Source organism: Lagenorhynchus albirostris, chromosome 10, assembly GCF_949774975.1.
Source record: "Lagenorhynchus albirostris chromosome 10, mLagAlb1.1, whole genome shotgun sequence".
NCBI classification, from domain to species: domain Eukaryota; kingdom Metazoa; phylum Chordata; class Mammalia; order Artiodactyla; family Delphinidae; genus Lagenorhynchus; species Lagenorhynchus albirostris.
Genome location: NC_083104.1, coordinates 81,301,379 through 81,315,299, shown reverse-complemented (window position 1 = coordinate 81,315,299; position 13,921 = coordinate 81,301,379). Strand labels below are relative to the sequence as shown.

The 13,921-nt window shown below is 49.4% G+C and overlaps 3 protein-coding genes across 3 annotated transcripts; 1 reads left to right on the top strand and 2 right to left on the bottom strand.

Moving 5' to 3' along the window:
* Positions 1-692: 692 nt before the first annotated feature.
* Positions 693-6,948, bottom strand: LSM2 (LSM2 homolog, U6 small nuclear RNA and mRNA degradation associated). The gene is made up of 6 exons (XM_060163935.1): positions 6,936-6,948; positions 5,954-6,288; positions 5,264-5,331; positions 1,462-1,492; positions 1,284-1,343; positions 693-1,174 (listed from the first exon to the last, which is right to left on the bottom strand). Exons 1-6 carry the CDS (start codon positions 6,946-6,948, stop codon positions 1,049-1,051), a joined length of 633 nt encoding a protein of 210 aa, XP_060019918.1. The 3' UTR covers positions 693-1,048.
* A 327-nt stretch (positions 6,949-7,275) lies between these two features.
* Positions 7,276-10,780, bottom strand: LOC132527472 (heat shock 70 kDa protein 1-like). The gene is made up of 2 exons (XM_060163220.1): positions 10,697-10,780; positions 7,276-9,538 (listed from the first exon to the last, which is right to left on the bottom strand). Exon 2 carries the CDS (start codon positions 9,523-9,525, stop codon positions 7,600-7,602), a length of 1,926 nt encoding a protein of 641 aa, XP_060019203.1. The 5' UTR covers positions 9,526-9,538; positions 10,697-10,780; the 3' UTR covers positions 7,276-7,599.
* A 444-nt stretch (positions 10,781-11,224) lies between these two features.
* On the top strand, positions 11,225-13,626 carry LOC132527470 (heat shock 70 kDa protein 1B). The gene has a single exon (XM_060163219.1). It carries the CDS (start codon positions 11,412-11,414, stop codon positions 13,335-13,337), a length of 1,926 nt encoding a protein of 641 aa, XP_060019202.1. The 5' UTR covers positions 11,225-11,411; the 3' UTR covers positions 13,338-13,626.
* The last annotated feature ends 295 nt before the right edge of the window (positions 13,627-13,921 follow it).

Sequence of the window (13,921 nt, the reverse complement as noted above, 5' to 3'; positions counted from 1 at the left end):
CCCGGGAACCGCGCTCCCGTCAGGCACCGCCGCGGGCACCCCGCGCGGGTCCTCGGCCGGGCGGGAGGGCGGTGCCGAGCGGGCAGCTGGGGAAGCGGCGGGGAGGGCGCTCCCTGACGCGGACGCGGGTCTATTTGGCGAAGGTCCCTGGTGTCCAGGTCCTCCCTGGTCCTCATTTCCTCCTATGTGGGAAGAGGGAGTCACGCTGGATGGCCTCTAAGGTCCCTTCATGCTGAGAACTCATATCTGTAGCGGCAACTCTTGTTCGCTAAACGAGTGAAAGTTAATTTCCAGTCACAACTCTCCACAGTATTTTGTCACTTGTATTTATTTATCTGCAATAGATATTGGGAAAGAGTGTACTGGTTTGGCTGGGCTGAGGAAGAAATCCAGCAGCATTAAACGCATTTTGGTGTCTCATTAGCTTTCATGGTAGTAGGACAGCAAGCACTCATAGGTACGGGATAAGCAAAAGGCTCCGATAGGTAGGCCATTTAAGTAGGGGAATGTTCAGGAAACACGTGTAGTCTAATTGAGGTAATGATATGGTTTATACCAAGGAGAGTAGCAGCAGATAATGCCGGGATGGGGTGGATTCTTGGCTGGGGTAATGAGAGCAACAGGGCTTGGATGAATTTAGCACCCCTTTCCCATTCTCCAGCCCCCTTCCCAACACACACACAGAACCAGAATTTGCGTCATAAATTTTATTCCCGATGCGGGACAGATTCCTTCCATCCCCAAAATGAATCACGTGCTACCCTGGAGAGATCTGGGAGATCTTCCCACCATCTCCAGGAAGAAGTGAGAAAGGCAGGTGCTGGGGCCAGGGAAGGCTTCGCAGTTCCCAGCCTACTTTTCCTCCCCTTCTCAACAGAGGATAGCTGCTCCCTACTATTATTCCTCTCATCCACATTCCTTAAAAAAAAAAAAAAAAGCCTTTGCTATGTAGAAACAAACAACACCTCAAGTATGGGAGGGAGGCCTCCCGGGCTGGGACATGAGGTTAAGGGTCACCAGTGGAAGGAGGGGAAGGGAGGAGGAACCATCACTGCTTCTGCTGCAGGGCCTCCTTCCTTGCCGCATCCTGTAGCAACTGTGTGTCGACCTCATCTGCTGGCAGCTGCACATAGCGAACTACTGAGCCCCGGATGAAGCAGTTCTTCACTGATAACTAGACAAAGATAGACAAATGTGAAAACACCCTTAAAAAATGCCCTCTATCCACCCAGGGACCTCCTGCTTTGAGAGATGTTTGCTCTTTTCTACCATCCACAACTCACCATGTGAGGGTATTTCTCAGGGTCTGTGACACTGATGTCAGTTAGTTTGATGTTGAGATACTAAGAAAAGAAAATGAACACCATCATTAGAACTAGAGGCAAGATGAATGTACGCAGCCCTTAACCTCTCCCATCTCCTTCCCCAAGACCCCATTCAGGGCCCTTATTATATTCTCACCTGATCCACAGAATGGAGGGTTCCACAGATGCTGTCAGGGGCAGAGAGAGGGTAAAACCCAATTAGTTTATACCAAAGTCAACATAGAGGTGACTGCAGAGCAGGGATAAGAGCATGGTTGGGGGGAAATAAAGGACTTGAGGTGGGCTTCCCTGGTGGCGCAGTGGTTGAGAGTCCGCCTGCCGATGCAGGGGACACGGGTTCGTGCCCCGGTCTGGGAAGATCCCACATGCCGCGGAGCGGCTGGGCCCGTGAGCCATGGCCGCTGAGCCTGCGCGTCTGGAGCCTGTGCTCCGCAATGGGAGAGGCCACAGCAGTGAGAGGCCCGCGTAACGCAAAAAAAAAAAAAAAAAAAGGACTTGAGGAAACCAGGAAAGGCAGAACCAAAAAGGGATATGCCTAAGCTCTGGACTAGGAATGTAGGTGCTTCCAGAGCAGTGTGTTATTTTAGACCTCTAAAATAACCTCTCCTCTCCCTAAACCAACTCACTCTTAGTAAATACCATTAAACAACTGGTATGGGCTAGACCTGTATTCTGCGTATTTGTAATATTTACAGCCACTTCATAAGGTAGTTATTAACCATCCAGGGGCTCAGAAACGTTTTATAACTTGCCCAAGTTTAGAACAAACAGAGACTTTGGTTCAGGCCTGTCCAACCCCCAGAACCACCAGCTATTTTCAAATACTATTGCTTTGCAACCAGAGCCTCATATGTAAAGTAGGTAAAGTAGGTAGCTAGCAGTGTTCTTGATGATGCAGGCACAGGGATGTCCTCTCCCTTCCTCAATCCTTGAGCCCCCTGCAATATTAAAGAGGAATGCTATCTAAATACCAGTGCTCCAAGCCATGCTACCTCTCCCAATCCTTTCATTTCTGCCAACAGTTTCAACACGAAGTCTCACAACCTCAAATCCTATAAGTTGTACTTCTCCACCCTCCACGTCCCACGAATCCCTATGGTTTGCTGATGTCTTTCTAACATTTCTGTAATTCTCTTTTTAGTATGATTTCTACAAACCAAGGTCTAATGACTTTACAGCTCAATCCAGGCCAGCCTCCAACCTGGCTGCCTTCATCCTAACCATTCTGCATGTCATCATCAGATTCTAAGTTCCTTAGAACTGGTTCTCAAATACTGATGTGCGCTCAAAGGTTTCATAAGTCCGTGACAAAAGAGGAAACGCAGGCTAGTGTAGTGTGTATATAGTGTGCTGACGGTTGTCATTGGTTTCCTCCTAAGAATAACTGCTCTTTAATTGCCCTTCCTTTTTTTTTTGTATTAAAAAATATATAATTGTTAATAAATCGCAGTTTTAAAAATATCCTTACCGGGGCTTCCCTGGTGGCGCAGTGGTTGAGAGTCCGCCTGCCGATGCGGGGGACGCGGGTTCGTGCCCCGGTCCGGGAGGATCCCGCGTGCCGTGGAGCGGCTGGGCGCATGGACCATGGCCGCTGGGCCTGCGCATCCGGAGCCTGTGCTCCGCAGCGGGAGAGGCCACAGCAGTGAGAGGCCCGCGTACCGCAAAAAAAAAAAAACAAAAAACCTTACCTTGCCAAAATTCAAGTTGTCAGTTCTCTGTTGGCCCTAATTTTTGTAAAATTCTAAGTGTCTGAAATCCAGTGTCTGAGACCAACTGCCTCAGTGGTGGTTTTACCACATCCCTGGCTGCTAAAAAACTTTTGACAGCGCCTTATCACCAACTGCAGCAATGCAATAACTTTCAGGAATTGTATAAGGTGGTAACATTTCATTCAGTCCCTTTAGAATGAGATATTTAGGACAAAAGTGGTCTGACAACCAGCACAAGAGAAAGAGCTCTTCTCCCAACCCAATGCATTACCTTTGAATCTTTTAAGTCCTTGCTTTAGGATCTGGGGCTATAACATAACAGTTATTCTTGCCATGTGGAAGACCCAGGAAGAAGAGGAAAATCAAAAAACAAGTCATCTCACAGAATTGCTGAGGGTAGTTGTGCTTTCCACACTTGTCTCTATATGGACCCAATCTATCAATATATGCCATCAATACCACATGCATTGTCAGTGCCATAAATCGAAATCTCTGATCTAAAAGGCAAATTCCTTGCCTCACCGTTCCCTGCCATGTCAATGCCTCCCCCACTAAGAAATTATCTCACATAGAAATGAAGAAGAAACCACTGGGGAGAGAATACATTCATTTAAACTTTCTAAAGGACAATCAGGTAATATGTATCAATATTTTAAATGTACATTTCACTTAAAGGATTTTTTTCTAGTGAAATGAGATGTATACAAAGATGTATGCATGAGGATGTTCAGGGCAGTATCATTTATAAAAGCAAATAATTGGAAACAGCCTAAGTGTCCAACAGCAAGGTTTTGGTTAAATTAGTTCTAGCCAGCTAAGAAAAATGCCATTCAGACATTAAGAACGTTAAAATGCTAAACATCAACTTTATTGACATGGAAAATATCTGCAACATACCATTAGGTGAAAGCAAGTTTCACAACTGCATAGAAACTATGACCCTGTTTTTAATTTTTAAAAAGGGGTCGGGGGGCAGACAGAATGGGATTTAAGTTCTGGCTTTGTCTTTTAGTATTTGTGTAGACTTAACCAAGTTTCTTAACCTATCCAAGCTTCAGTTTCCTCATGTGTAAAACAGGAACAATAGTATATATCATGTAGAGGTGTTCTGAGAATTAAATGCGTTAACAAATGTAAAGGATTGAGAGTAGTTCTTAGCCTATAGGAGGTTCTCAAATGTTGGCTATGTTTTTTTCCTTCAGCACACATTTATTAAGCACCTACTATATATTGATACCAGGCCCGTGCTAGACATTAGTTACACAGTGGTGAGCTTAAGCATGGTCTTGGCCCCGTAGGAAAGATAGATCCTAAACAGTAAATACATTTCTATGAAATCACAATTTGAGAAGCCACTAGGAAGAAAAAAAGACTCTTTGACAGAAGAGTCTATGTGGCTAGGGACTTCCCTGGAGGTCCAGTAGTTTAAGACTCCATGCTTCCAATGCAGGAGGTACAGGATCAATCCCTGGTGGGGGAACTAAGATACCACATGCTGCGTGGCACGGCCAAAAAAAAAAAAAAAAAAAAAAAAAGAAACAAAAGGAAGCGTCTACTTGGCTAGAAGAAGAAGAACCAGGAAAGTCCAAGGATACAGCATTTAATCCAACTCCTGAAAAATGACTACAAGCTAATGATACAAGGGGATAGGGGATATAAAAGCAGTATAGACAGAAGGGGCTGCATGGATCTTCTGTTTATATTTTCTTCAACAAAAAGGAGATAATGCCACATATACTATTCTGCAACAGCTTTCCATATTAATACATCTCATTTCTATGTGAACAGCTATATTATATGGAAATACCACAATCTAACGCATTCCCTGTTTATGGCTATTTTAATTTTTCCCCCAACTTTTGGCTACTACTACAAAAAAAAAAATCTACCAACATCTTTGTACATACATCTTTACTTGAGGAACCGATACTTACATTTCTAGAAGTTGGGTCAAAGGAGTATATAATCAGAAAAACAAAACTACGTTTTGTAAAAAGTGTTATTGATGCGTCTGCCCTGTCTTCTCTCTAGTACTTACTACTTACATACTTCTTTGTATTTTTTTCCAGTACAAGATACAACTCCTCAGCTAATCTGTAAGCTTGAGGCACAAGTCATTTATTTCCTTTGTATCCCTCCCACCTTGCCTAGTCCTCAAATACTTGTTAAAGAAGTTCCAGGGCGCTGGGCACATCCACCCCCTACAGACTTGGCAGAGCAGGCACCTACCTCAGGTCATTCTTGAGTTCCACGACCACATCCTTGCCCACAAGGGACTTGAAAAAGGAATAGAAGAGCTATTGGGCGAGAGGGGGAAAACCATCATATGGGAAGGGACATGGTAAGAGGCGTGTCCCCCTGCTAGTATTACCAAATACTGGTATTGGGATCCCCGCCACATTTCTGGCAGTTCTCAAAACTTCACAGGAAGGAACACTCGGATGAACAGCTGGAGCCCAGATGATTATGCACACTACCTCGAGCCCCTGACATAAAGCCCCAGAGAGAGGCTCTGCGCTACACACCTCGGGCTCGTCTCTCAACGGACGACCTCTCCTAGGGTCCTGTCCACGCCTCCCAGAGAACTGTAGAAAGTATTCCACCCGCACCCGCACCCTCCCGGAGCCTGTTCTCCGTCAGGGAAATGATCCTTGAGGTCTAGCTGTTCCTACTGCGGTCTCCGCCGACTCTCTCTGTTTTTTTTTTCCTTTTTTCTCATGGGGGAAAAAAAATCCTATTTGCTTCCAGGTCTCTCCTCAAAGAACTTGAGGCGCAGGAACTAAGGATGGAGGGAAAAGTCCTAGGGCCCAATGCCAGTCCACAAGAACAAAGCCCCCAGAGGGACCCCCGCCCCGCCCCCAACCGTCTCAACCGCCCGCGCTCCCCGAGGGCGCCCCCTTGTGACGTCACGGTACCTACCATGGTGCTTGCGCCGCTGGGCGCCCGCTGGACCAGGAGAGCGAGGGCCGGGTGCGGTGGACCGAAGGCCTGGCGGCAACTGGAACGCGAACCCGCGCGTGGGGCGGGGCGGGGTCGCGCAGGCGCTGCGGGAAGCGCCGCGGAGAGCTCCGAGGGGTGGAGGACAGCGCCCCGCGGGCTCGCGGCTCGGGGAGGGTGGGGGGGGATAGAGCCGAGGGGAACGCCAAAGCCGGGAAAGGGGCGGAGCTTCCCGCCTTCCGACTTCCTCCCGGAGTGGCAGGCTCCCACCGCGCAGGCGCGGGCCCCAGCCGCTGCACGAGCGTCGGGGAGGGCGCCTCACCGCCTCTCAGGGGTTTTTGTTCCTTTCTATGACAATAAGTACAGTTCCAGCATGATTTGCTCATGCTCTAAAGATACTTCCTATTGCAAACTGCTGGGGAGCTTGTGAAAACCCATGATGATTTGTACACTTTTCTATGTATGTTACACTTTGATAAAAGTAAAGAAAAAAAAATGTTGAGAAGTCCCGGAGATGAGGAGCCTGCGCACATATCTCGATTTTATCAAAGGTTCCCAGTAAAGATATTACTCTCTCGGTCCACATTTCTTTTACGGTTTTGCCTAGGACTGTCCTGTAAAGGACTGAGTAAAACCAAACAGTCTGGCTCCGGGCTAGAAATACCCATTCTAATATTGTCACTTAAAAAATATTTCCCTCTCAAACAGAAAGGGACACAAATGCAGTTACACAGTTACAAGTACTTCTATACTCGGGTCCCCAAGGCTTTATAAGTATGCGATATTATGCCACAATAAGTGAAAATATTTTTTAAAGGAATAAGATTGTAATACATCTTCCATTTCTCATCTTGCATAAAAGTACACATTTGTTAGGAGTTTGTTGTAGAAATATTTTCAGCATGTAAAGGACTGTAATAATGAACTCTGTGAGTGCACAGACGCTGGATCTCCTAGGCCCCACCTGTAAGTGACATCAGGACATCAAGCAGAAGTTTGGGCCCTCACCACCGCCCCACCCACCCACCCCTGGAAGCAGCTGAACCCTAAGCACAGAAATCAGTCTATCACTGAATATAAGCAGTAACTAATTAGTAACTACTCTAACTGGGGCTAAAGGTGCCTGATGATCAAAAGTTGTCTTTTCTTGAAACAATTAGCTCATGAAAATTCAAATACTTTGGCCTTATCAGCTTAATCATTCACAATTAGCTCACAAACAGACCACAAATGGTCTCTCCAGGAGCTCTCCTTTTCCCTACTTTACAAGATACACTCACAGTCTAAAAATACCAGAAGTAATTTGCTTTAGGAACAAATTTACTGAGGGACAGATAACCATCCACACAGGAAGAAGAAAGTTGGGGAGGCTGGAAATAAATAACAGACATTCAAATTCTTCAAATGGTTCAGAGAGAGGCCTAGTTTTCCTAAGAGTCTCAATCCAGAGTCAGAAACAGGATGTTGGAGTGTGAAGAGATGGTATATGAGACTCCTCTTTCAGAATCCAAAAGGTATGGTAACTTAGCTTCAGGTCCAGTCGATTCAGGAATCATAACCATGTTTAAAGATGAGGGGAACAAAATTCATCTTAGAGGCACCCTAGAACCCTCCAGCTCCAGAAAAGATTAATCTACTTCTTCAATGGTGGGGCCTGTGGCAGCCCTTCCAGGTGTATACCCTGTTGCACAGGAAGGCCCAGTGCATCCTCCCTGGTAGAGCTTTGTGATGACTGGGTTACACACCTGCTCCAATTCCTTTCTCTTATGATCAAACTCATCTTTCTCAGCCAGTTGATTGGCCTCCAGCCATGAAAGGACCTCACTGCATTTACTCAGTATTTTCTTCTTATCAGACTCATTAATCTTGCCCTGTAGACCTTCATCACTCACAGCACTCTTCATGTTAAAAGCATAGGATTCTAAGGCATTTTTTGCAGCAATTTTCTCTCTCTGGACCTCATCCTCAGCTTTATATTTCTCAGCATCCAGAACCATGTGCTCGATCTCCTCCTTGCTCAGCCGGCCCTTGTCGTTGGTGATGGTGATCTTGTTAGCCTTGCCTGTGCTCTTGTCCATGGCTGTTACACTGAGAATACCGTTAGCGTCGATGTCAAAGGTTACGTCGATCTGGGGCACTCCCCTGGGTGCAGGAGGGATTCCACTCAGATCAAAGCGCCCCAGCAGGTTGTTGTCCCGCGTCATGGCCCTCTCGCCCTCGTACACCTGGATCAGCACGCCGGGCTGGTTATCTGAGTAGGTGGTGAAGATCTGCGTCTGCTTGGTGGGGATGGTGGAGTTGCGCTTGATCAGAACAGTCATGACACCCCCAGCTGTCTCCAACCCTAAGGACAGGGGAGCCACGTCCAACAAAAGCATGTCCTGTACCTTTTCAGACTTATCCCCCATCAAAATGGCTGCCTGTACTGCAGCCCCATAGGCAACTGCCTCATCGGGGTTGATGCTGTTGTTGAGATCACGACCATTAAAGTAGTCCTGCAATAGCCTCTGAACCTTAGGGATGCGGGTGGAGCCCCCTACTAAAACAATGTCATGGACTTTAGCCTTATTCATCTTGGCATCCCGAAGAGCCTTTTCCACAGGCTCCAGTGTGCCCCTAAACAGGTCTGCACACAACTCTTCAAACCGGGCTCTGGTGATGGATGTGTAGAAGTCAAAGCCTTCATAAAGTGAATCAATTTCCAAGTTGGCCTGGGTGCTGGACGACAGGGTCCTCTTGGCCCTCTCGCAGGCGGTGCGCAGCCGCCTCACCGCCCGCTTGTTCTGGCTGATGTCCTTCTTATGTTTCCTCTTGAACTCTTCTACAAAGTGGCTCACAAGCCTGTTGTCAAAATCCTCTCCACCCAGGTGGGTGTCCCCAGCTGTGGCCTTTACCTCAAAAATCCCATCATCTATGGTCAGGATGGACACATCAAATGTGCCTCCACCCAGATCAAAGATCAGGACATGTCGCTCTCCCTGCCCTGCTTTATCTAAGCCATAGGCAATGGCAGCAGCTGTGGGTTCATTGATAATTCTTAGCACATTGAGACCTGCAATCACACCTGCATCCTTGGTGGCCTGGCGTTGAGAGTCATTGAAGTACGCTGGCACGGTGATCACAGCATTGGTGACACTGTGGCCCAAAAAAGCCTCAGCAGTCTCCTTCATCTTAGTCAGTACCATAGAAGAGATTTCCTCAGGGTAGAAAACTTTTTTCTCCCCTTTGTAGGACACCGTTACCTTGGGCTTGCCTCCTTCATTGATTACTTGGAAAGGCCAAAGTTTCATATCTGATTGCACTACAGGATCATTAAATTTCCTGCCGATCAGCCGTTTGGCATCAAAGACAGTGTTCTGCGGATTCATGGCTACCTGGTTCTTGGCCGCGTCACCGATGAGCCGCTCGGTGTCCGTGAAGGCCACGTAGCTGGGGGTGGTGCGGTTGCCCTGATCGTTGGCGATGATCTCTACTTTGCCGTGCTGGAACACCCCCACGCAGGAGTAGGTGGTGCCCAGGTCGATGCCAATGGCCGTTCCCTTAGCAGCAGCCATGGTTTTCCTAGGCCTGTGGGAAAAGAATGAGATAAAATTTCAGAGAGAACTTTTAATTTTTATTTATTTTTAATTGTGGTAAAATACACACAACATGAAATTTACCATCTGAACCATTTTTCGGCATACAGTTCAGTAGTAAGTCCATTCACATTGTTGCCCAACCAGTCTACAGAGTTCTTTATCTCTCAAAACAAATTCTATACCCATTAAACAACTCCCCATTTCCCCCCTCCTCCAAGCCCTTGGAAACCATTAGCCTACTAGTGGTTCTCCTTTTGGCCTACTTTTTGCCTCTCAGAATTTGCCTACTCTAGGTACCTCACATTAGCGGAATTACACACTATTTTTCTTTTTGTGACTGGCTTATTTAACGTACCATAATATCCTAGAAGTTCATCTATTTTACAACGTGTCAGAATTTCCTTTTTACGGCTGAATAATTTTCATTGTATGTATATACCACATTTCTTTATTCATTCCTTCTGTGGCACTTGGGCTGCTTCCACCTTATGGCTATTGTGAATAATCCTGCCACATACTGTGTGTGCAAACATCTCTTCTAGACAAGGTTATGTACAAGGTAGACAGAAGAACTCCTAGCCAACTCCTAGGACAGTGTCATAATGCTGTTTCCAATTTCTCACAGGGCCAGACTCAACTGTCCTGTTCCTCTGTCTGTGACTTTTTTTAATCTGGCATTGTACCTGTCTCCTGCTGAACTCTGATTATTTGAAGTTCTTGTCTCCACAGGAGACATCAGTCACATGGGTTTAGCAACCCTGCTGATCGCCTTTTACCCTCTATTAGGGATTGGTGGGAGTACATTTGGGCCAGTCTGAAGACGGCTGCTAAGAACCCAATCAAGCCCTCATGAGTTTTCTCGGGTGAGGTGGTGCTCTCAAAGGCTGTCTCTTTCTCTAATCTTCTTCCAAATAAAACAACTGTTATCTGGAGACAATAACAGACCAGCTCCTTCACTTTTTTCTGGCAGCTCTAACCAATCCCAGCCACCTTGGCGGTCCTTAAACGATCCCCCTTCCCTGGCTGGCCCACATCCCCATACCTTAGATTTAAACAAACTAGAGAACTTTCCCAGCACTTCCTCAAACAAGGACTTATTCGTCTTGCCTATTCCCAGCCCATTCCAATCAGAGTACTCGTGGCTCACCTACTGTCCCACCGCCTTCGATGCAGTTTGATACGGTTCGTTTTGCGGAGCGCCTATAACTTGGGGCTCCCTCAATATCCAAACTGCACAGCCAGTGTCCCCCCACCCCCCACCCGCCCTGCCCTACAACTTTGAGCAGGGCCCAGACAGGTTATCCTGACTCCCTACTAGCCCATGAGGTCAGACGCAGCATCTCCATTGTAACGCAACTGCGTGGACTACGTCAACGCCCCCGGCCCCCCTCCGGAGCCGCCAGCTCCTCCCACTCCTTCCCCACCCACTGCCCCCTCCCCCAGCCAGTGCCAGCCAGCAAGCCCCAGAAGAGTCTGGAGAGTTCTGGGAGCGGCAACACTCAGGGCGCTGATTGGTCCCAGAAGGCCGGGGGGCAGGACCTGAGGAGAAACCCCTGGAATATTCCCGACCCGGCAGCCACACTGAGCTCGGTGATTGGCTGAGGAGGGAAAAGGCGGAGCTTGATGAAAAACTATAAATACAGAGCCGCCCTCAGAGAAACTGCAAGTCCGGAGAGACCTGCTAGGATTTGTGTGGTTGGTGAGCACAGCTTCCGCAGACACGCTATCTGCGAGGACTACCCCGAGCAGCACCGGCGCGTTCAGTTTTCGGAATCCGAAAGAACCGAGCTCCTCGTCGCTGAACTCGTTGGCCGTTTTCAGGTCTGAAGTTCGTTGCGGAGCCGAGAGGACAGGACACCGGCATGGCGAAAAGCACGGCCATTGGCATCGATCTGGGCACCACCTACTCCTGCGTGGGGGTGTTCCAGCACGGCAAAGTAGAGATCATCGCCAACGATCAGGGCAACCGCACCACCCCCAGCTACGTGGCCTTCACGGACACCGAGCGGCTCATCGGCGACGCGGCCAAGAACCAGGTGGCGCTGAACCCACAGAACACCGTGTTCGACGCGAAGCGGCTGATCGGCCGCAAGTTTGGCGACCCTGTGGTGCAGTCGGACATGAAGCACTGGCCTTTCCGGGTGATCAACGACGGTGACAAGCCCAAGGTGCAGGTGAGCTACAAGGGGGAGACCAAGGCGTTCTACCCCGAGGAGATCTCGTCGATGGTGCTGACCAAGATGAAGGAGATCGCCGAGGCGTACCTGGGCCACCCGGTAAGCAACGCGGTGATCACTGTGCCGGCCTACTTCAACGACTCGCAGCGCCAGGCCACCAAGGATGCCGGGGTGATCGCGGGGCTGAACGTGCTGAGGATCATCAACGAGCCCACGGCTGCCGCCATCGCCTACGGCCTGGACCGGACGGGCAAGGGGGAGCGCAACGTGCTCATCTTTGACCTGGGCGGGGGCACGTTCGACGTGTCCATCCTGACGATCGACGACGGCATCTTCGAGGTGAAGGCCACGGCCGGGGACACCCACCTGGGTGGGGAGGACTTCGACAACAGGCTGGTGAACCACTTCGTGGAGGAGTTCAAGAGGAAGCACAAGAAGGACATCAGCCAGAACAAGCGGGCCGTGAGGCGACTGCGCACCGCCTGCGAGAGGGCCAAGAGGACCCTGTCGTCCAGCACCCAGGCCAGCCTGGAGATCGATTCCCTGTTCGAGGGCATCGACTTCTACACGTCCATCACCAGGGCGCGGTTCGAAGAGCTGTGCTCGGACCTGTTCCGGAGCACCCTGGAGCCCGTGGAGAAGGCTCTGCGCGACGCCAAGCTGGACAAGGCTCAGGTCCACGACCTGGTCCTGGTGGGGGGCTCCACCCGCATCCCCAAGGTGCAGAAGCTGCTGCAGGACTTCTTCAACGGGCGCGACCTCAACAAGAGCATCAACCCCGACGAGGCGGTGGCCTATGGGGCGGCGGTGCAGGCAGCCATCCTGATGGGAGACAAGTCTGAGAACGTGCAGGACCTGCTGCTGCTGGACGTGGCTCCCCTGTCGCTGGGGCTGGAGACGGCTGGGGGCGTGATGACTGCCCTGATCAAGCGCAACTCCACCATCCCCACCAAGCAGACGCAGATCTTCACCACCTATTCGGACAACCAGCCCGGCGTGCTGATCCAGGTGTACGAGGGCGAGAGGGCCATGACGCGGGACAACAACCTGCTGGGGCGCTTCGAGCTGAGCGGCATCCCACCGGCGCCCAGGGGAGTGCCCCAGATCGAGGTGACCTTCGACATCGACGCCAATGGCATCCTGAACGTCACGGCCATGGACAAGAGCACGGGCAAGGCCAACAAGATCACCATCACCAACGACAAGGGCCGGCTGAGCAAGGAGGAGATCGAGCGCATGGTGCAGGAGGCGGAGAAGTACAAAGCCGAGGACGAGGTCCAGCGCGAGAGGGTGTCTGCCAAGAACGCCCTGGAGTCGTACGCCTTCAACATGAAGAGCGCCGTGGAGGATGAGGGGCTGAAGGGCAAGATCAGCGAGGCCGACAAGAAGAAGGTGCTGGACAAGTGCCAGGAGGTGATTTCGTGGCTGGACGCCAACACCTTGGCCGAGAAGGATGAGTTTGAGCACAAGAGGAAGGAGCTGGAGCAGGTGTGTAACCCCATCATCAGTAGACTGTACCAGGGGGCGGGTGGCCCCGGGGCTGGCGGCTTTGGGGCCCAGGCCCCTAAAGGGGGCTCTGGATCTGGCCCCACCATTGAGGAGGTGGATTAGGAATCTTTCCCCAGATCGTTCATGTTTATGGAGACAGTTGGGATCCAAGATTTTGCATTGCCTTACGTATATGCCTTTCATCAGTTATCAGCTATGCAAGTTGTTTGCAAAGTTGAACTGTGTCTCTTGGTGAAGTTATGAGTTGTTTTTCAGCGTGTGAGTGTAAAGATGAATGTATACTGCCATCTTCTGTCAATTTTCTGCTTTGTAATACTCATGCCAAACTCAGGCTTCCCCCCCACACTTTTTAACTGATTACTTCAAAGTAAATAAACTCAGAAGAATTCGAGTGATGTCTGTCTCTGTTTTATTTTGAGGGCAGAAGGGTCTGCATAGGTTCTCTTTCTTACATAATGGCAATTCGCCTCTTAGATAAGGTCAGGGATCTGGAAAGTAAGGATATGTATTGTATTGTGACACACGTCTTTTAGGCAAAGAGTATTCCTGGGAGATACAAAACTGCGAATTTGAATGCTTTGGGTTTGGTGGGTCCAGAGAAAATGTTAAGAGGTACGGCCATGGTGGCCTCAAGGTGGCTGAGGGGGTAGAGGCTTTAAGGGTGGCCTCAAAAGGAGCTTGTGCGT